Source organism: Centropristis striata, chromosome 6 (genome assembly GCF_030273125.1).
Source record: "Centropristis striata isolate RG_2023a ecotype Rhode Island chromosome 6, C.striata_1.0, whole genome shotgun sequence".
Taxonomy (NCBI): domain Eukaryota; kingdom Metazoa; phylum Chordata; class Actinopteri; order Perciformes; family Serranidae; genus Centropristis; species Centropristis striata.
The window spans coordinates 2,079,474-2,102,933 of NC_081522.1; the positions used below are offsets into that span (position 1 = coordinate 2,079,474).

Consider the following 23,460-nt stretch of genomic DNA (forward strand, 5'->3'; position numbering starts at 1 on the left):
ACTAAGCTGTCTGCTCTTTTCACATAGACTAAGGAGTAACAAACCTATTAACCCATAAGAACTCAGACCCAGTTATCCATAAAGGAAAGTTATGGGGGATATATCACAGACCAAGTGAACCACGCAGAACATATTTATGATGTGGGGTTTTTTTTGGTCATTCTGTGTCTTTTTTTTTTAATTTTTGTGGGTTTCTTTGTGTCTTTTTTCAGTAATTTAGTTTTTTTCTGTCATTTTGTGTCTTTTTTTAAGTAATTTAGTTTTTTCTGTCATTTTGTGTCTTTTTTCAGTAATTTTGTTTTTTTCTGTCATTTTGTGTCTTTTTTTAGGAATTTTGTGGGTGTTTTTGTGTCTTTTTTAAGTAATTTAGTTTTTTCTGTCATTTTGTGTCTTTTTTTTAGTAATTTTGTGTCTTTTTTAAGTAATTTAGTGTTTTTTCTGTAATTTTGTGTCTTTTTTGGTCATTTTGTGTCTCTTTTTTAGCAATTTAGTGCTTTTTCTGTCATTTTGTGTCTTTCTTTGGTCATTTTGTGTCTTTTTAAGTCATTTTGTGTCTTTTTTTTGGTCATTTTGTGTCTTTTTTTCAGTAATTTTGCTTTTTTCTGTCATTTTGTGTCTTTTTTTAGTAATTTTGTGGGTTTTTTTGTGTCTTTTTTTAGTAATTTTGTGGGGTTTTTTGTGTCTTTTTTAAGTAATTTAGTTTTTTCTGTCATTTTGTGTCTTTTTTTGGTCATTTTGTGTCTTTTTTAAGTAATTTAGATTTTTTGGTCATTTTGTGTCTTTTTTTGGTCATTTTGTGTCTTTTTTTGGTCATTTTGTGTCTTTTTTGGTCATTTTGTGTCTTTTTTTCAGTAATTTTGCTTTTTTTTGGGTCATTTTGTGTCTTTTTTAAGTAATTTAGTTTTTTCTGTCATTTTGTGTCTTTTTTTGGTCATTTTGTGTCTTTTTTAAGTAATTTAGTGTTTTTTCTGTAATTTTGTATCTTTTTTGGTCATTTTGTGTCTCTTTTTTAGTAATTTAGTGTTTTTTCTGTCATTTTGTGTCTTTCTTTGGTCATTTTGTGTCTTTTTAAGTCATTTTGTCTGTCTTTTCTGTCTTTTTTAAGTAATTTAGATTTTTTTGGTCATTTTGTGTCTTTTTTTTGGTCATTTTGTGTCTTTTTTTGGTCATTTTGTGTCTTTTTTTCAGTAATTTTGTTTTTTTCTGTCATTTTGTGTCTTTTTTAAGTAATTTAGTGTTTTTTCTGTAATTTTGTGTCTTTTTTGGTCATTTTGTGTCTCTTTTTTAGTAATTTAGTGTTTTTTCTGTCATTTTGTGTCTTTCTTTGGTCATTTTGTGTCTTTTTAAGTCATTTTGTCTGTCTTTTCTGTCTTTTTTAAGTAATTTAGATTTTTTTGGTCATTTTGTGTCTTTTTTTGGTCATTTTGTGTCTTTTTTAAGTAATTTAGTGTTTTTTCAGTCATTTTGTGTCTTTTTTGGTCATTTTGTGTCTCTTTTTTAGTAATTTTGTGTATTTTTTAAGTAATTTAGTTTTTTTCTGTCATTTTGTGTCCTGTTTTTTTTTAGTAATTTTGTGTCTTTTATGGTCATTTTGTCTGTCTTTTTTGTGTCTTTTTAAAGTAATTTAGATTTTTTGGTCATTTTGATACCACCTCCAGTGGCCCCCAGGTAATTTGAGTTTGAGACCCCTGTTCTAGAATATTTAAAGTGTTTGTTACATGGGTGTCACCGTGGGTTCTTATGGGTTAAATCCAAATAATTGTAATGCAGTTAATAAATATCTGGAGCTGATAAAAAGCCAATAGGAGTAACTTGTACAGATAACAAAAAACCTCAATGGGATGCACTTTTTCATGTGTGTGAGCCCTGGAGGGCTGGAGAGAGGAGGGAAGAGACACAGTGAAAAAGTCAAAGACAGGGTTTGTTATTTTGTACTTTATTTTGTTAAAAAAAAAAAAAAAAACAACACTTGGATATTTTTCCTAATTCAAATCAGAGCTATTAGTTGTCTAGTATATATATTTGATTGGTTTGAATTACAGGAATGTACTTGAAGTGTGCTCTGTACAGCTAATACAAGCATCAGGGCTCAGTATAAAAAAAACTAGAAATCATTATATCATTAAAAAAAGCATTAACTACTGGTATATTGTATAAAATCTACCAGTTTACCAGGAGTAAAATTAGATGTTTTGGTTAACACTTTTTACAAAAAAAAGGAAGAAACTACATTGATAGATTAATAGATAGATTACCTGCATGGTCATTATACATCCTGGATAAAGAATATTTAGGTACAGACTTTTATTTACTCACTCAAGTTGTTGGTAAAAGCTGATAGGGTAGGCCGATGATATTATAGATAGAGTATGTTTTACTGATTGCTAAATTGATCTATGGTATTTGACGTAATCATTTGGTGAGTCGGGCAGCCTGGTACCAGTGAAAGCCCCGGCTCTGACCTGTTTGACCTGTTGCCCTCAGGGAGGCGCTACAGGTGCATCAGGTCAAAAACAAACAGATTCAAAAACAGTTTCTTCCCAAAAGTAATAACCACCCTGAACTCTCATATGCACTGATTTTCATACGGACTGTCTTACTGTGCAATATTTCTTTTTTAATATACGATACCTGGCAATGTGCAACATTTGTCTTTCAACATGCAATATATTTATGAACACTGTATAGCATCATATTACATTACATGTCATTTAGCAGACGCTTTTGTCCAAAGCGACTTATAATGAGTGCATTCAACCTGAAGGTACTAGACATAGACCACAGGAATCAAGTAAGTACATAACTTTAAGAGCTAACTGTCATCACTAAAGGAGTGCTATATGTTAAAGAATAAGAGCTTTTTTTTTTTTAAATATATATGTTAGGTGACCATGACTTAACCGAGGTATTGTTGTAAGAGGTAGGTCTTCAGCCTGCGGCGGAAGATGTACAGGCTGTCTGAGGTCCTGATGTCGGTGGGGAGCTCGTTCCACCATTTGGGAGCCAAGACAGAGAAAAGTCTGGAGGAGGTTTTGAGGCGAGTTGACCCACGCAGGGTGGGAGTCGCCAGCTGTTTGGCTGATGCAGAGCGGAGAGGACGGGCAGGGGTGTAGAGTTTGACAAGGTCCTGGATGTAAGTAGGACCTGAACCGTTAGCAGCAGAGTACGCCAGAGCTAGAGTCTTGAAGCGTATCCGAGCAGCCACTGGTAGCCAGTGGAGGGAGCGGAGGAGAGGTGTTGTGTGTGAAAATTTGGGAAGATTGAAGACCAATCGAGCAGCTGCATTCTGGATGAGTTGTAAAGGTCGGATGGCTTTGGCAGGCAGACCTGCCATGAGGGAGTTGCAGTAGTCCAGGCGTGAGATGACCAGCGCCTGGACCAGGACCTGAGCTGCCTTCTGAGTGAGAAACTGGCGGATTCTCCTGATATTATGCAGCAAGAATCTGCAAGATCTGGTGGTGGCGGTGATGTTTGTGGAGAGGGACAGTTGGGTGTCAAGAGTCACGCCACGGTTTTTGGCGGTTTCTGTGGAGACAACCACTGTGTTCTGGACAGTGATGTGGAGGTCAGTGGTGGGAGAGCCCTTCCCTGGGAGGTAGAGTAGCTCGGTCTTGCCCAGGTTGAGTTTGAGGTGGTGCGAGGACATCCACTGGGAGATGTCGGCCAGACATGCAGAGATACAGTACAGGCCAAAAGTTTGGACACACCTTCTCATTCAATGCGTTTCCTTTATTTTCATGACTACTGACATTGTAAATTCATCAAAACTATTAATGTACACATGTGGAATTATGTACTTAACAAAAAAGTGTGAAATAACTGAAAACATGTCTTATATTCTAGTAAGCAAAGGGTGGTTACTTTGAGGAATCTAAAATACAAGACATGTTTTCAGTTATTTCACACTTTTTTGTTAAGTACATAATTCCATATGTGTTCATTCATAGTTTTGATGCCTTCAGTGAGAATCTACAATGTTAATAGTCATGAAAATAAAGAAAAACGCATTGAATGAGAAGGTGTGTCCAAACTTTTGGCCTGTACTGTACGTGCTGCTGCACGTGTTTCAGACTGGGGAAATGAGAAGATTAGCTGGGTGTCGTCGGCATAGCGATGATAGGAGAAGCCATGCGAGTGGATGAGGGAGCCAAGGGAGTTGGTGTAAATCGAGAAGAGGAGCGGACCAAGGACCGAGCCTTGAGGGACCCCGGTGGTGAGTAGACAGGGTTCTGAAACAGAACCCCTCCAAGTTACACGGAAGGTGCGGTCCTTGAGGTAGGATTTGAGCAGAGAGAGGGCAGAGCCAGATACTCCCAGGTGGTGAAGGGTGGAGATGAGGATCTGGTGATCCACAGTGTCGAAAGCTGCAGAAAGGTCCAGTAGAACCACAACAGATGAGAGAGAGGCTGCCTTCGGCTTGTGAAGCTGTTCAGTCACAGCGAGAAGGGCAGTCTCTGTTGAGTGGCCCTTCTTGAAACCAGACTGGTGAGGGTCAAGGAGGTTGTGCCCATATCTGCTTTGGGCAAGTTGACTGTGCATCTTCCCTTTCTTACCTATGTTTACATAATACTTTATATATTTTCCTTTACATTTACTTGCATATGTTTATATGAACCTGGTCTCACAGGAATCCGTGAAATAGCCACGGATTTCGCTTAACTCAAATTTCTGTGAAACTGACACGGATTTCGCTACAATGCAAGTTAATGACAGTCATATCCTGTGGCTATTCCATGGATATTTGTTCCTATTGGTTTGTTCCAAGTCACGTGACTTTCAAGGTCCCGGCGGTCAGAACAAAAAACATGGCGGACAGTTCTCTAATTTTTAGTGAAAAAAATCAATATTTTGACTTAGTTTCTGCATAAAAATGGATTTTGATCACATTTCTAGCGAGAAATATATGTTTTATTTTCTAAATATTCACTCAGTGAATGTACATAATCACTTTGTGTGTTGGAATAGCCACGGGATATGACTGTCATTAACTTGCATTGTAGCGAAATCCGTGTCAGTTTCACGGAAATTTGAGCGATTCCGTGGCTATTCCACGGATTTTGAGTTAAACGAAATCTGTGGCTATTTCACGGATTCCTGTGAGACCATGTTGGTTTATATTCTATATTTTTATATTTTATATACATTTTATTTATTGTCGCACTGCTTTTGGAGTCATCTTTTAACCCCATTGTACATGCGTATAGTGACAAAAAAAGGCACTGGTTGGTTGGAATATATTGGTTGGTTGTTGTCTGATGCCCTAAAGTTCACTACATTATTTACCATTAGAAGTGGCCTTACTGCGTCTCCCTGAGTTGGATTTTCATGTGATAAGGTTTAGGAGTCAGAGTGACTCCGTAGACCGGAGTGTAGTCTGGTTCTCCTGCATCCTCAGGCCAGGTGAACTTAAACTTCCTCAGCATAGTCACAATGATGAGGAAGAGCTCCATGCGAGCCAGACCCTCTCCAAGACACACTCGAGGACCTGAGACATAAAAAGACCTCAAAGTTATCTGTAAAACTTTGATTAAACCCACCCTGCAGGTGTGACAGAATGAGACACATGCTGTTTGTTTTTTAATGCTCTCATACCTGCAGAGAAAGGCATGAAGGCCTCTGGCTTCACAAACTCTCCCTGGTCATTGAGGAAGTTCTCAGGGTTGAATTCATTGGGATATTTCCACTGTCCCTCCTCGCTCAGCACTGAGGTCAGGTTAGAGAGGATCAGAGTACCCTGAGGAGAAAAAGAGGAAGTACCTGATAATGTTAGCCTGGGTATACCCATACTGCCTTGCGCGCTCAAATTTAATTTCGAACCTCCAGACGGTCTGGCAACCTAGCCAGTTTGTTAGCCCTGTTTTAGGGATCCAATCACAGAGCGGGGAGGGACGGTGAGACGATGACGCGTACTACTCGGCACTTGGAAGCTTTACGGATCCAACATGGCTGCTGCAGACGCGAAACTCTCTTTAGCTGTAGATGGTGTTTTAAATAGTTTAGAGTGAAAGTTGAAAGGCGAAAGGTCTCTCGGCGGCTCCGCTGAGATCACCGGCGTTATGGTAGCGGGGCTATTAGCGTCGCTAGCGGCTATTAGTGCCGCTAGCGGCTAATAGCTAATAGCCACTAGCGGCTAATAGCCCCGCTACCGCGGACAGCGGAGCCGCCGAGAGGCCCGCAGCAGCTTGTTTATTGCCCATAAAATCAGTGGATGTGTGTGGCAGAATGACATGAGGGGGAATAAAGCGTGAAAATAAATAATCTTGCAGAAAGCGAGAACTGGAGAAGCAAAGCAGCAAGCAACACTCTCTCACAGACACACACACAACAAACATCCATCTCTGTTTGCTCTACTACGTCATCTGGTATAACTGATCTGATTGGCTAAGAGCTACCTACAGACGCTTTGATAGACATTCTAAGCGTCCAATAAACGGCTCCGGAGGATCGTAAACCACACCTCCTCTACGGAGAAATGAACGGCTGGTTTCCAGACCTAATCTCAAATGAGATTTGGTCTGGTGTTAGCCAGGCTATGATAATGTAACAATTTTCTTAAAATGTAATGCCTGAAAATGTGATAAAAATTTGCATTTAACCTGATCAAAATGTAATACAGCCCCTATAAAGGAATACAATGTCCTCTCTCATAGTGTAAATACCACTAACTAGCAAATCATGTAAAAAGAAAATAATAATAAAAAGTGTTTTTTTGTAAAAGTACACAAATTGTATAATACTCTTGGTGCCATTTTATCCTATTAAAAACAGTACAATTTGACACATATTTCTTGTTTGGAAATGTAAACTCTAGGTTTTAGGTAGAGGTAGTTTAGGTAGTTAAAACTGATTGCAAATGGTACATTTTTATCGGGCAATAACGTATTACAGTAAAATCCCAATCAACTGGAAACACATGCTGATTTTTGACTTTCAATCAGTTGAACACTAAAGGATTCAGATGAGGAAATCCTAATACAGATCCCGTAGTTTTAAAGGGGGTCCTGACCAATAAAGTTCATAACATTATTGGTCAGGTACTACTGGACAGGTAGCTACATAACTTTATTTATAATAATTATCTGTACAATAAGGACCTTCTATAGAAATCATGTGCAATAATTCAATTACATTGTCTTTAAGTGTAGAATGCTTTTTTAATTTAATTTAATTTACAGAATTACTTTATATTCACTCATCTCAGTACTTCTTTTTCATTCTTACAGTGAACAAAACAATTGGTAAAAAAGCATTTAAGTTCAAAGCGCCATCGGAGGAATAATCTTCCTTTAAACAAACGATCATTGACGTCTTTTCATAGTTTTAAATATGCCCTGTCTTCTTATTTTGAGTTAAACTGCACATGTTTCAGATAATATTATGTCATATTTATTTTATTTTTTTAATTTTTAAAAATGCAATTTCAATTTCCAATAATATTATGTTACTTCTTTCAGTTTTACTATGCTAATGTTATGGCCAACTTGTGGCCATTGAGAGGTTGTGATTATTCTTGTGTTCATTTTTTGTTTGTTATGTTTGTGTTGATGCCTGTTGTCTTTGTTGTTGTATGTCTGTAAATTGTTGAGTGTTTTGTTTTGTAATGTACTTTAGGACCCCCTCGAAAACGAGAGGATTCCTCTCAAGGGGTTTATCCTACTCAATAAAATTTCTGATATTATCATCTTCTACAGCAGCAACTGTAACAAAGCAACTTCCCCCCCGGGTATCAATAAAGTATTTCTGATTCTGATTCTGATACAGAGGATCGAGGAAAGATATTTGTAAAAGGTTAAAAATTCCTAGCATTATTTAAGTATTGTACAAACAGTCTGGTAATCTGTTTGAAAAACCCACATTGAAAGACACTGAACTGCTGATCAGTCAAATCAAATGTGAATTAGAATAAGCAGAAAATTCATTTTTGTTCCATAGTAAACATCACCTTACTACTTATGTGACAAGGTCAGCTAATGGTGGTCAGATGATGTTACCATGTCCAAAATCAAATTATTAAAGAGAACAGTTATTTATCATGCTATCAGTTATTGGAATAATTGCCCACTGAATATACACTACCGGTCAAAAGTTTTAGAACACCGCAATTTTTCCAGTTTTTTATTGAAAATCAAGCAGTTCAAGTCAAATCAACACCTTGAAAGGCTACAAAGGTAAGTGGTGAACTGCCAGAGGTAAATAAAAAAAGGTAAAATATAATGTACATTTCAGAATTATACAAGTAGGCCTTTTTTCAGGGAACAAGAAATGGGTGAACAACTTAACTCTATGGAGTCTTGGGCTATTTTGTCCATTTTTGAAGTCATTTTGTGTCTTTTTTTGGTCATTTTGTGTCTTTTTTTAGTCATTTTGTGTCTTTTTTGTCATTTTGTCTTTTTTAGTCCTTTAGTCCAACATAAAATGTGATTTTGAATCTTTTTTTTACTTTCAAAACACTATCATGCTCAATAAAGAATTTTAAATGTTGCAAATGTGCATTAATTTCAGAGTACACTGAGACATTAAACTGCATCATTTTCAATTAAATTCTGGAAAAGTTGGTGTGCTCTAAAACTTTTGACCAGTAGCGTACGTGAACAGAATAGTAAAGTATCTTTTAATTATTACTTGAGAATGCACTATTTAAATTTGTGAGTAGTGAATTAACATATTTACTGTATGAAAGTGAGAATTAATGTAATAGATATGAAAGGAATAACTTATTCGGAATGATTTCTGATGACGTATATAATAATGTCTACAATGTTTAATTGTTAAGTGATTTTTGTTTTGTCTTGTGGACCCCAGGAAGACTAGCTCCTCCCACTTTTGGTGACAGCTAATGGGGATCTTTTTAACAGTAAACAATAAACAATAAACTACACAAGGTGGTGTGCTGATACAGGTGCTTCCTACCTTGGGAATGGAATATCCCATGAGCTCCGTGTCCTTGGTGGTACAGTGGGGGATGCTGAGGGGAACAGTGTTGGCTACTCTCTGCACTTCATGGATCACAGCCTGGAGGAGGAGAGATTTAGACAACATGTTCTTTGGCTTTATTTGACTCGAAGCCGATGCAGGCTCACACAGAAACACAGACAAATAAACTTGGAATATGGGACCCCGTCATCAATAAGCTCACAAGCAGGCAAAAAAGATTGTGAAAAGTGCTGTTCATAAGCAGTGGTTACAATTCAGTGTTTCCCACAGACCAGATAGCAATTTGTGGTGCTCCACTGACACCGGTAAAGTCCTAAATTCTTTAAATATATCACTTTATTGACATTTCAAACATTTTTAGACGAGAAAGTAGCCACTTAGATCCCCAGTGGGTCGTAATTTGTCTAAATACCAGCTGTTTACACTTTTGATTCAATTCAATTGGCTTTATTGGCATGACGTACCAATGTATATTACTTACTTTTGTTACGCTACTCAAGCTAGCCATCGTGAGCAACGCACTTCCGGTTACATTTACAAAAATAAAACACCCGTTGCCCTTTACAACGATAGAATTTGTGCTTTTACTTTGAAAACAGGAAGCGAACCTACCCTCGATGTAGCTAGCTTGAAGCAGCCGTTTGGACTGCTCTCGTCCCGTTAACGGCATTTACGGCAACCATTCAATATGCCTTAACGTGACCGGAGAGTCTTGACAGCTCTGAGATCGGCCTGGTTCATTGTAAAACATTTATTTATTGATGTGAATGCGGTGTTTTCTGTGCGTAGGCTAACGTTACGGACGTTACAGTTTTTTTCATCCCCTAGAGAGGAGAAAAAAATAACAGAATCATTTTGTGGCGGTCGGTCTCCATTATGTGGGGGTGCGCCACAGAATGGTCTATGTGTGGGAAACACTGCATTTAATCTACTGTAGCATACCCTCCGAAAGATGGTGGACCCGACTGATGGTTTTCACAATGTTTATTTCCATACAAGCTCCTTATTAAGTCCATAAATCAACGTGAAACCAACGTGAGAACTGTAGTACATAAAATAAAGAAAATACAGTTACAGTGCTGAATCCAAAAAAATTGGTTCCCAAGCGAAATTTTGAGTTTTTGACCTTCTCATTTGCATATCAATATGGCGGCCAAATTGCCCATCTTGCTCAGTTGTTGGACCATTTTCCCCTTAGTTTTTTTGTAAGTAGGCAATCAAGATGAGGAAATTAAGTTTCTAGATCTATAGTCTAGGGTCAGAGCAAGGATATAGTGGAGGCTCAGTGTCTTTTTTATGTATATTTATATATATATGCAAAATACCAACTTTTAAGTTGAAATTAAGCATTATGTGTGTGGTTTTTTTAAAGCCGACATAAATGTTCAATCAATATCACTTTTAAATGTTCCAGTTGGTATTTTGCATATATATATATATATATATACATAAAAAAGACACTGAGCCTCCACTATATCCTTGCTCTGACCCTAGACTATAGATCCAGAAACTTAATTTCCTCATCTTGATTGCCTACTTACAAAAAAACTAAGGGGAAATGGTCCAATGACTGTGCAAGATGGGCAATTGGCCATTTGATACAAATGAGAAGGTCAAAAACTCAAAATTTCGCTTGGGAACCTTTTTTTTGGACTCAGCAGCCTTGAAATATGTCTTGACTTGTACCCATAAATGCTCCTCACTTCTTATAGAAGGCCCTTTTTCTGAAATCCGTCTAGACTAAAACACTAAACACTCTACCTTGTGCCTCCTCGGGGGGTTGCTATTATAGTCAGCCTTCGCCGTTTTGTTCTTGTGTTACCGTCACGGATTTATTTTCCTTTTGTTACCTTTATTTACTTTAGCTTCTACTGCCTTTACCGTCAGCTCGTACCGTTGCAATTGCTTGGTTTTACCGTTTTACCGCAAGACACAATACCGCCAGGAAGTAGGAAGAGATTTAGCGATCCTTCAAAACAAAAGCTCATTTCTAACATTAGCTCAAAAATGGGCACATAAAAAAAAACAGAAGAATTACATTTTTACCATAAACTTAAATCATGAATAATATTTTTATACCCAAATCATGTTAGAATGTATTTTAAACACACCTTTTAATGATTTTTTAAGATTTAATCCACAAAACAAACACAAGCTGCCCTCTGGTGGACAAAACGAGAAACAGCATTTCACAAAACCAAAAAGTGGTTTGTTACATCTACCATGAAGACACTTTTGTAAATGGTCCCTACCTTTAGAAAACTTGTTGTCCTGTTTTAACAAATATTCTCAGACTTTTGTGTACAAATAAATGTGAGTTTAAAGTGAAAATATTATGAGGAATCTCTCTATACCTGCACATAAGGCATGTTGTGTCTGTCGTCAAAGCTGGCCTTATCCTTCCCTCCCAACACACTGTCTATCTCCTGCTGACAGCGCTCTGTGAGATACAGCAGAGAGAAAATAATCATTGTCAATACAAATAAAATGTAGAATGTTTGTTTACATGCACAGTTGGTAACACTTTACAATAACCATCTAAGTGATGTTTATAGATGGTTTATAAACCAATTATTAACCATTTACAAAATGCTAAACACATTTAATCATTAAATATTTTCAACCAATTTCTTGAAGGAATTTGAATCGTTTCAAAATCATTAACATACTTAATATGGTGTTAAAAATGTTATAATGAGTGCAACTAAAACTATTAATAAACTATTAATTATAATTTAATTGTTTGTTAATGGTAAAGTAACTATAAACTTACATTAATTAACCATCTATTTGTCATTTATATATGATTTAGTAAGTTAAACATTAATAAATTATGTATTTACCATTCTAAATGGCCTATATACGGTTTATAAATGATGATTTAACATTAATAAACTATCTGTTTAACATTTATAAATGAGGGTTACTGTAAAGTGTTACCGCACAGTTTAATCGAGCTATGCTTAAAAATCCATATTGGCGTCTAATCGGACTTCTGTCCTTGTCCCAGTTAACCGGCTAACCGGCCCAGTTAACCCAGTTAACCATGTAACCGGCTAATGTGACTAGCTAATGCGACTGGTTAATGTGACCAGTTAATGCAACCCGCTAATGTGCGACCAGCTAATGTGACTGGCTAATGCGACTGGTTAATGCAACCAGTTAATGCAACCCGCTAATGTGCGACCGGCTAATGTAACCGGCTAATGTGACTAGCTAATGCGACCTGTTAATGTGACCAGTTAATGCAACCCGCTAATGTGACCGGATAATGTAACCGGCTAATGTGACTAGCTAATGCGACCGGTTAATGCGACCAGTTAATGCAACCCGCTAATGTGCGACTGGCTAATATGACCGGATAATGTAACCGGCTAATGTGACCGGCTAATGTGACTAGCTAATGCGACCGGTTAATGTGACCAGCTAATGTGACTAGCTAATGCGACCAGTTAATGCGACCAGTTAATGCAACCCGCTAATGTGCGACCGGCTAATGCAACCCGCTAATGTGCGACCGGCTAATGTGACCGGCTAATGTAACCGGCTAATGTGACTAGCTAATGCGACCGGTTAATGCGACCAGTTAATGCAACCTGCTAATGTGCGACCGGCTTTCTTGGATGTTTTTGTTCCGGGGTCAAACGCCAGCGCGGTGGTGGAGCATGCGGAGCATTGTCTTGTCATACATGCCGGCAAAAATCCTATTCCAACCGCATTATCTGGGTCGGAGTTGGAGAACTCCAACATCAGTCGGACTAACATGTTTACATGCACTTCCGTTGTCCAGTTATAGTCAGATTAAGGCAATAAATCGTTTTTTTAATTACGAGAAAAGATCTCGTAATTATAAGAAAAGATCTCGTAATTATGAGATCAGGATCTCGTAATTACGAGATAAGGTGTCTATTTTTTTTTTATCCAGTGAATGCAATGCGCTTCCGTACTGGAGCCAATGGCAGAAAAGTAATTTACTTGTGCAGACATACCCTGTATGTGTGAGAAGGTGGATAGATAGAGGAAACCAGTCAGCAGGGTGTTGGAGGTAGTGTCAGTCCCAGCAAAGTGCAGATCCAGAGTATGCATCAACAGTCGGTCTTCCGAAAGGAAAGAACCATCCTTGCGTGTCTAAAAAGATGAGAGGGGTTGTTTTAAGCTAAACCAATATTAATAACATACAACAACTCCTTACCGAAACCCACAAATTTAACCCATGGGGCATGAAAGGGTCCACATACGCACAAACAATCAGTAATCTTAACTCTTAACAAACACACACACCTTATCCAGTTCATCCAGATAGCAGTCAACAAGGTCTCGAGGCTCTCCAGGATCTCTGGTCTTCTTGTGTTCTTTCACCAAACCAGCTGCGAGATTCAGGCAAGTCTGAATAACATACATCACAAGTAAACATTCACAATCATTCATTTTCTCACTGCTAAAATGAATATGTTGTGGTTGTCACTATAAATACATGTGTGTGTGTGTGTGTGTGTGTGTGTGTGTGTGTGTGCGCCATTTAACCTCACCTGAGGCAATTTGTTTAACTGGACTCAATAAAAGTGTTTTCATACCATTTATGTGAGTGTGCAATATCAATGTGCTGAGACTACATTTAGTAGACAAAACTAAAATTAGATGGGTTCTATCAATATTCAAATTCATTGACCCTCATTTGATAATACAGATACTTGCCATTTATCATTAATAATACACATGGTGCAAGGACGCCATTAAACACATTTCATTCGTGGGGACCTTGTGTGAATCATGCAAATAAATTAGCATAATATTCAAATGTGGTCCCCATAAACTATGTAAAATCGATTTTTCCCAAGTCCCCAGCTGACATGGTGTAGCAATTACTTCTTTATTTCTGATATTTGAAGTTGTGTATAAGCTAACAAAGCCATGGTGGTTATACTTGATTTTTTTCATAGCTGTACAACATTCAGAAAGGGTGGTCCCCACACATGATGAATAAAATGTTGGTCCCCGTGAAACACAAAAACCTGTGTGTGTGTGTGTGTGTGTGTGTGTGTGTGTGTGTGTGTGAATGTTTGAGCATGTAGATAAAAATATAAAATCAACCTACGTAAAGATTCTTAAATCCCTTTTTGAAGGGCAGTGGCAGGCCACGAATCAGGGGAAAAGTGTCGTACAGCTGTAGGAAAAAGAAAAGTCAATTGGAATTTGAATCTGCTTCCTGACAAAATGATTTTATCTTAACATATCCCAGCAAACATGAGTCCGATGGTGACATCGAGGAATTTTATTTGGGATAATTTGGGATTTTCACTTGAATGGAAAGTAGGAAAGTAGTAGTAGAAAAATGAACTGCTGGAAATACTTCTTCAACAAATTAATTTGCAAGCTAAAATTCTATATTTAGTTTAACAACAACACCTAAATGGTGTTTAGGAAAGGTGGAGAAGTTCTTCAAGCTGAAGAAAGAGATAACAATACACCAACAACTGCCTCAGAAGTGTTGAATGACTATGGATGGTGTGAAAATGCTGTACTTTAAGAGGCTCTGAAGAATGGTGTGGCCACAGTCTCTCATCCAAACCCTGATCTTCACTATACCTTGACATTAGCACAGGGGTGGGCAATTAATTTTCCCAAGGGGCCACATGACCAATACCACGAAGGTTGCAGGGGCCGGACCAAAACTCTGAACTAAATTCTGCTCAATATTAATGTAATCGCTTTATAAAATACAGTAAATTATCTGGTTTTGAGCTGCTACTGATAGGAACACATGTTATGATGAGACTGTTAATGTGGAGTAAATCAAGTATAGCAGTAAAAAGTAGTAAATACTCCAATCACTATATCACTATTCCATTTATTTTAAACACAACTGTAAATGACCTTTAGCAAGGTTCCTATTTATGTTTTTGTATTATAGCTTGTTTTTTCATGTTTGTACATTTTCAAGGTGTTTTACAATGTTGTGATGCTTTTATTTTGAAAAGGTGTCGTCCAGTGTAAAACGGGTGCTTTAATTTTGAAAGGTAGTGACAGGAAATAACCGGTAGAACGGATAAATGAAAAAACGAACGGTAAAAAATAACGAGTGCGTCGTAATTCATATAAAGTTGATATAAAGTATGAAAAGGCTTCTATAGTGGCTGACAGGACACAAGGTTTGTTAGAGTTTATTTTATTCTGTCATACATATTAGTGGCTATATTTGTTGTCTTAACTATAGTAAAAGTGTTGTTAGCTCTAGTGCTAATGATAATATTTGCTATTTTTTTCAAAATAAAAGCACTGCCAAATGCCACAACCCAATGCCCAGCTCTGCATTAGCATGACAAAGTACATGTATTTTTACACAAGCTTCAATAGTACACATTGTACATTAGTAAACTAAGATTGTGAACATGGTCAACACTATACCTGCTAGTTCAGTTACACTCTTAGCTGTGGATTCCTTCATATTCATATTAGTGAAGCAGCTTTGAAAGCAGAAACAGGCTTTGACTCACCATAGCCCATGGTCCATTGGCCAGCTTGCCGTTCTCAGTAAAACATTGAACGATCACTTTGATGAAATCATCATCATACTCGTAGCGTTTTCCAAACAGAACCTGGCAGATGATGTTGGAGGATGCATTGTGGAACATAACCTGAGGACTGAAGGATTTACCTGTGAAAGACAAAATGTTGACAAAGTGTAACACAGCGTTTTACAAACAAAAATTTAAAAGAACATGAAACTAACAGCGTGGGTTCTCTCCGGGTACTCCGGCTTCCTCCCACAGTCCGAAAACATGCACTTAGGTTTAATTGGTGACTCTAAATTGCCCGTAGGAGTGAATGAGAGTGTGATTGTCTGTCTCTATGTGTCAGCCCTGTGATAGTCTGGACACCTGGGATGTCAGCTGGGATCAGCTCCAGCCCCTAGCGACAGAGTGCTGATAATCGGTTAAGGATAATGAATGAATGAATGAAACTAACAATAGCACAATGCAAAAGTCAACCTGACACTAATGTATGGACAAAATCCAACTGTAACAATCTACCGTAATTTTCGGACTATAAGCCGCGCCTTTTCCCCCATTTTTCGATTCTGCGGCTTATATAACGGTGCGGCTAATCTATGGATTTTTACAGCTAACGGCCACTAGGTTACCTCCTAAATCTATGGATTTTACAGGTTACAGTCCACCAACTTTAACTCTATGGGCTCTATGCCTCAGACGAAGGACCCCGAGCCAATCTGGCAGGGCGCCGGAAAAGAGTGAAACAGGTAGCGCGCGAAAGTAAAAGTGAAACCGAGAGTGGTACGAGAGCATAGACTGTATATAAATAATGGACGTAGTCACCGTGACGTCACCCGTTGGTTTGTGGACTGCCCGTTGGAAGCCTCGAGTTCAGCGTTATACTAGTCGCCATCTTGCGTCGCCATCTTGTTTCCGATACGCGGAGCAGACCATAATTGGACTGTGGCGGAGCGCGAGGGATCTGATCACTGACTACAGCCTCTCTACACCTCAACCTGACTGAGAGAAGTCGCTGCTAATTCATGTTAGCATTAGCTGGAGCATTAACTGGGATGTTAGTTTTAGCTAGCAAAAAAACAAAAACAAAATGTATCTTTCTGACCTCAGAAAACTGAGCAGCGACTCCTTGGAGTGTCTGTTAGTCCAACCAAACACTGAACAAGACATTTAATGAACAAAACGTTCAAATAAACATTAAGTGAAAATATAGTGTGAAAGGGTCAAAGTTATGAGACCAAACCGCTAAACGTCCTCTTTTCTATCTATATAACGTTATATGTAACTTTACTGACACGTTTCCATGGATACGCATTGCTCTGCTTCTCTCCTGGTGACGGCTCGCCTTGTCAGTGACCTGTCAATCAAAGCTAGAAACGCCCCAAATCATACGATTCTTTATCTTCTATTTTCTTCTAAATGGGGCCATTATTAGAACTATTGACATCAAATTGTCTTGAAGAAGATTTTTTACTAGCGATTGAGACCATAATGTTGTCAATGAAAATTTTTTCTGAGGTAATAAATCAAGTGAGAAGTTTTCAAATTTAGCACTGAAATGAATGGGCAGATTTCTTTTGCAGCCAAACTTAGCACCCTCTACTGGAATTTTCTGTGAATTGCAGGCTTTATGCACTTCCTGGTGGCCTCCATGCTCAGACACGGAGATTGCCGCCTGTACGAGAGACAGAACGAGAGACAGAACGAGAGACAGAACGAGAGACAGACCGAGAGACAGAACGAGAGACAGACCGACATTACGAGAGCGAGATAGTTTGTGCAAAGGAAGTTTTCATGCACAAACCGTCATTATGGAAAACAAAGGTAGAAATGCATATGATGCAGCTTTTAAGTTAAAGACAGTCAATCTGGCTGTAAAAGAAGCTTCCTCAAGCAGCCGTCTCTTTCCCCACAATCCCCTCTGTGCACCAACCCTTACATATGGTGATTAAACATTAAAACACCTGCGGCTTATAGTCCAGTGCGGCTTATATATGTACACATCATTCAATTTAGCTGCTGCGGCTTATACTCCGGTGCGCCTTATAGTGCGGAAAATACGGTAAATAATATCATTGTACTTGTGCTGCTCAGAGTCACAGATTAAAGTTGACCAGGCCTACATACCAACGCTCTCATCCAGTTGGTCCATGATGTACTCTAACTCTGCATGAATCCTCTCCTCCATTGAGTTCTTCCCCAGACCAAAGTTCCTCAAGGTCATCAGAGTAAAGCGACGCTGTTCCCTCCAACCAGAGCCGTAATCTGCCAGAAGTATTCCTGCAACAGGTGTAGTGAGACAAACAGTTTTCATGTCATATCATTGTCATGATGCGTTGGTTTATATTGGGTCAATTACAATTATGTGTCTGATCTCGCACATCTTGTCATTGTGTAAGATGTTGTTCTAAATCGCATCAAACTATATTATGTGGTAATGTCTCCCATCCCCCTGTGTTATTATATTAAATGTTGTTTATTTTTTTATGTATGTATGTATGTGGTATATACACTACTGGTCAAAAGTTTTAGAACACACCAACTTTTCCAGAATTTAATTGAAAATTATGCAGTTTAATGTCCCAGTGTACTCTGAAATTAATGCACATTTGCAACATTTAAAATTCTTTATTGAGCATGATAGTGTTTTGAAAGTAAAAAAAAAGATTCAAAATCACATTTTATGTTGGACTAAAGGACTAAAAAAAGACACACTTATTTTAAACACAACTGTAAATGACCTTTAGCAAGGTTCCTATTTGTGTTTTTGTATTATAGCTTGTTTTTTCATGTTTGTACATTTTCAAGGTGTTTTACAATGTTGTGATGCTTTTATTTTGAAAAGGTGTCGTCCAGTGTAAAACGGGTGCTTTAATTTTAAAAGGTAGTGTCAGGAAATAACCGGTAATTCATATAAAGTTGATATAAAGTATCAAAAGGCTTCTATAGTGGCTGACTGACAGGACACAAGGTTTGTTAGAGTTTATTTTATTCTGTCATATATATTAGTGGCTATATTTGTTGTCTTAACTATAGTAAAAGTGCTTGTTAGCTCTAGTGCTATTGATAATGTTTGCTATTTTTTTTTTTCAAAATAAAAGCACTGCGGTTATATTGATTTCTAATTTCTTGGTAACCTCACGCGGGCCGCCCAATGCCCAGGTCTGGTGTAAAATATCAATAAGAAGGCAGCCTGGGACTAGGCAACAGGGATGAGGACACAGTAACCAGGAAATAGGAGCAGCCTGTTTTTGAAAAGACTTGTGGTTAGAATAACAACTATGTCCTGTGAATGGGCAGCTGCTTTTTCAAAAGAATTCCTGAGGTTCCTGAGTGCAGGCAAGTTTGAAGACTGAATAACTGCCTGGATGGATGTAATGGCTCAATGAAGGTGATGAATAGTCAGTAATGACCTGTTACATAATGTTACATAACATATGCTTGTGTCCCCCCTTTAACCCACTGAAGCCTGGAAAGCGGATACGTCGTTTTGTAGTATTTGTATAAGCTCTCAAATACGTTTTTAATTTCATTTCTATCTGCTACAGAGGCTGAAAAATCTATTATTTAGTAGGAAGTGTTGACACAAACTTCAGGTTTTAGGGGCTTATTTTAAAATCACCCAGAGGTTTTACAGGCGTTTTAGGCGATTAGGCAATGGGTTAAAATTGTGCGTTGTTGCTAATCTGTAATTTTTCTGTGATAAACTAAAATAAAGTTAAGAAAAATGTATTATGATACACTTTCTTTGAGCCAGATGTACTTTATAATACACCATACTCTTGATAATCTTCACACAATATCAAATGAGACTAATAAATAGAATAGTCAGTAATGACCTGTTACATAATGTTACATAACACAAGCTTGTGTCCCTCCTTTAAAATTATGTGTTGTTGCTAATCTGTAATTTTTCTGTGATAACCTAAAATAAAGTTAAGAAAAATGTATTATGATACACTTTCTTTGAGCCAGATGTACTTTATAATACGCCATACTCTTGATAATCTTCACACAATATCAAATGAGACTAATAAATCATTCAGTGCCCAATCATATGTCATGTCTGTTCTACCTTTCTGTTGAGTGACATCATTGACATACATGCCCTGGGGTCTTCCAGCAAAATCCACACCCTTGGTCAACATAGCCTCCTTTATGGCCTTCATCCCATTGATGACTACAGCTGGTCTGAGACCGAAGAACAGACTGTAGACATCTCCATAAGTCTTCCTCAGCTGGTAGAAAACAGGAAAACTTACAAAGATGAACACACAAAAACACATACTAATATACACTACTGGTCAAAAGTTTTAGAACACACCAACTTTTCCAGAATTTAATTGAAAATGATGCAGTTTAATGTCTCAGTGTACTCTGAAATTAATGCACATTTGCAACATTTAAAATTCTTTATTGAGCATGATAGTGTTTTGAAAGTAAAAAAAAGATTCAAAATCACATTTTATGTTGGACTAAAGGACTAAAAAAAGACACAAAATGACAAAAAAAGACACAAAATGACTAAAAAAAGACATAAAATGACCAAAAAAAGACACAAAATGACTTACAAAGACATGAAAATAATTCAAAAATGGACAAAATAGCCCAAGACTCCATAGAGTTAAGTTGTTAACCCATTTCTTGTTCCCTGAAAAAGGCCTACTTGTATAATTCTGAAATGTACATTATTTTTCAGTTTTGGTTAAGCTTACCTTTTTTTATTTACCTCTGGCAGTTCACCACTTACCTTTGGACCCTTTCAAGCTGTTCATTTGACTTGAACTGCTTGAATTTCAATAAAAAGCTGGAAAAATTGGGGTGTTCTAAAACTTTTGACCGGTAGTGTATATATGTATATATATTATATATACAGTACAGGCCAAAAGTTTGGACACACCTTCTCATTCAATGCGTTTCCTTTATTTTCATGACTATTGACTCAAAACTATTAATGAACACATGTGGAATTATGTACTTAATAAAAAAGTGTGAAATAACTGAAAACATGTCTTATATTCTAGTAAGCAAAGGGTGGTTACTTTGAGGAATCTAAAATACAGACATGTTTTCAGTTATTTCACACTTTTTTGTTAAGTACATAATTCCATATGTGTTCATTCATAGTTTTGATGCCTTCAGTGAGAATCTACAATGTAAATAGTCATGAAAATAAAGAAAAACGCATTGAATGAGAAGGTGTGTCCAAACTTTTGGCCTGTACTGTATATAAAATATATATGTACATATACACATACTATATATATATATATATATATATGTGTGTGTGTGTGTATATGTACATATATATTTAATATATATGAAATGGTTTTATTCTGGTTTAAAATGGTTTTATACACAGTCGCGCATAAAGTTGGAATAAAATATTTCCATGAAATGATTGTGACGATGTTGTATATTTTTGACAGATAAAGTGTATATCTTCTCAAAACTTTGGTAATCAATGTCTTACAAACATATCACAATGAAAATGAAACCACAATTAACCTATGCAATTAACAGAGGAGTGTCTGAAAACAAAATATTGTTAATAGAATTGTTTAATGAGAAACGAACAAACTCAATGTTTTTAATAAAATAAAAAATATTAATACTATTGGTGCAGAGGATGCAGATTAGTTTGAAATAGCAGCACCAACTAGCCCTTTTCACCTACATTTTTTCTCATGTCTGATATCTCAAAATCTCCTCACAAACTTAGCCAACGCCCATTGTGGCCTCGACAACTGCACAATCAGTCAACTCTGTACAAACAACAATGTTGTGTAATCACATTTAAGCAGTAGTAGCCTGTTGTAACATTTACCCTTAGAAGCTCAATATAGTAAATATTAAATTAAATATAAGTGCAAATTTATTCAAATGGCTTTTCAACATGTTTTTATTTTACTCATAGAGCCAATAAGTAAGAAAAAGGAGCAAAGTGTGCACAAGTCTTGCCATTTTTAGACACATTTTATCTACTATTAGTAATTACATCAATGTCATTACAATTTAAGGCAAGACATAAGAAACATCTAAGGCAGGGGTCTCAAACTCAAATTACCTGAGGGCCACTGGAGGCAGGATCAAAATGATAATAAAAAAAAAGACACAAAATTACTAAAAAAAGACACAAAATGACAGAAAAAACACTAAATTACTTAAAAGAGACACAAAATTACAAAAAAGACACAAAATGACCAAAAAATACACAGAACTACCAAAAAAAGACACAAAAGTATTAAAAAAGACACATAATTACCGAAAAAGACACAAAATTACACCAAAAAAAAAGACAGAATTACCAAAAGACACACAATTATTTAAAAAAGACAAAATTATTTTAAAAAGACACAAAATTACCAAAAAAAAAAAAAAAGGAATTAAAGGGACCTTCCATACACAGCACGGTAAAGTGCCATTCATATAAAACTCACATTAAACTTTCATATCAAGGTGGGGGCCACAAAATATCGTCACGAGGGCCGCAACTGGCCCGCGGGCCGCGAGTTTGAGACCCATGATCTAAGGCAGGGGTGTCAAACTCAAATACACAATGGGCCAAAATTTAAAACTTGAATAAAATCGCGGGCCAACATTGAACAAATAAACCTTTTAATATTTACCAAACATGTTTTGCTTTAACATTAAATATGGAACCAGCAACGCTTATAAACATACAATATATAACTAAATAGTGCAGACATGCAAAATCAAATTTCAAATAAAAACAACACATCAATGGCATTAATTTATTAAATAAAAATCTTTTCTATTTGCATCCTTCTGATTTCAATATCAAAATAAAGTTTTTCAACAGGTTAATACATTTAAAAATAAAATAACAATAATAAATCTAGTATTAGCGGTAAATGTGCCGTATAATACCGGCGGGTCAGCTTTTATAGTACAATAATAATAAAATAATTTGGTATAACATGTTTTGCTTTAACATTAAATATGGAACCAGCAACGCTTATAAACATACAATATATAACTAAATAGTGCAGACATGCAAAATCAAATTTCAAATAAAAAACACATCAATGACATCAATGTCATTCATTTACAATAATAATATAATATTTTGATATTGCCTCGCGGGCCAAATAAAATTACACTGGGGGCCAAATTTGGCCCGCGGGCCAGAGTTTGACACCCCTGATCTAAGGTGTAGGAAGAGCAACATCATTAATTTGTCATTTTTCTTACCCTCTGGAAGTCCTTCAGGGGGTTCTCTAGGTTCAGGTGCAGAATGCTCCCCACTATCGGCAGGGCAGGGGGTCCTGGGGGGAAGTTCTTGGGTCTCCAGGATGTGAGTTTAAGGAAGATGAAGACCAGAAGGAGCCCTAGCAGGACTACTGAAGCAAACATGGTGTCATGGGCTGAACTGAAAAGGCAGGATGAGTGGCTTGTTTTTCTCAGGCCCCTTCATTATATAACCACAGAGCGCATGGGGCGGTCCTGAAGCGGCCCACGCTGGTTTTTGGCGGACTTTTTGGACAATAGGCAGCGGAGCTCCGGGTGGGGGTCATAGAGGGGTCGCTGCTCTGGGAGGCGCTGAGCTCCAGGAGGAGCCCCTCACCCACGCCCGCCGATAGGGGGGGACAAACGGGTCTGCTGTCCCGGGCACAGGGTAGGGGGGGCCAGAACTGGGAAAATAAAATGAAATAGGCCTATTTGTGGAAAAAAATGTGTAATATTTATTTGAGTTAAAAGCATAGACTGTATAAATTAAAAGCTTTTTATTTGTTTTCTTCCTTACTGTCCTTGAACTAGTGGTCAAGAACCCCCCCACCCCCAACACAAAAATGGTTTGGCCACTGATCAAACTTTGATGTTGCCGTTTGATTTGAAGTTTTTTTTTTTTTTTTTTTAAATAAACTTTATTAAGGCAGTTGGGTGGGGTGTAATACAAAAAAATACATCAGAACGTCGCCAGGGGGTTTCAATAAATCATAAAGAGGTTGTCATACAAAAATATTATAAAAATTACAAATATTCAGAGTTTTAG

At 37.2% G+C, this 23,460-nt stretch overlaps 1 protein-coding gene across 1 annotated transcript; it reads right to left on the reverse strand.

The window, feature by feature from the left end:
* Positions 1 to 4,987: 4,987 nt before the first annotated feature.
* Positions 4,988 to 23,034, reverse strand: LOC131972764 (cytochrome P450 2F2-like). Its single transcript, XM_059334476.1, has 11 exons — positions 22,659 to 23,034; positions 19,519 to 19,681; positions 17,571 to 17,723; positions 15,429 to 15,589; positions 14,030 to 14,098; positions 13,216 to 13,320; positions 12,924 to 13,062; positions 11,289 to 11,374; positions 8,911 to 9,012; positions 5,593 to 5,734; positions 4,988 to 5,485 (listed from the first exon to the last, which is right to left on the reverse strand). The coding sequence occupies exons 1-11, from the start codon at positions 22,818 to 22,820 to the stop codon at positions 5,298 to 5,300; spliced, it is 1,470 nt and encodes a 489-aa protein (XP_059190459.1). The 5' UTR covers positions 22,821 to 23,034; the 3' UTR covers positions 4,988 to 5,297.
* Between the last annotated feature and the right edge of the window lie 426 nt (positions 23,035 to 23,460).

What these genes read in the sequence shown, in the direction of transcription:
- LOC131972764 (XM_059334476.1), bottom strand. Translation starts at nt 22,820, where the DNA reads ATGTTTGCTTCAGTAGTCCTGCTAGGGCTCCTTCTGGTCTTCATCTTC. An exon ending in TGATGTCACTCAACAGAAAG is followed by an intron (nt 17,724 to 19,518) that starts GTAGAACAGACA and finishes CACCTGTTGCAG; the next exon opens with GAATACTTCTGGCAGATTAC. An exon ending in TGGGATATTCCATTCCCAAG is followed by an intron (nt 5,735 to 8,910) that starts GTAGGAAGCACC and finishes TTTTCTCCTCAG; the next exon opens with GGTACTCTGATCCTCTCTAA.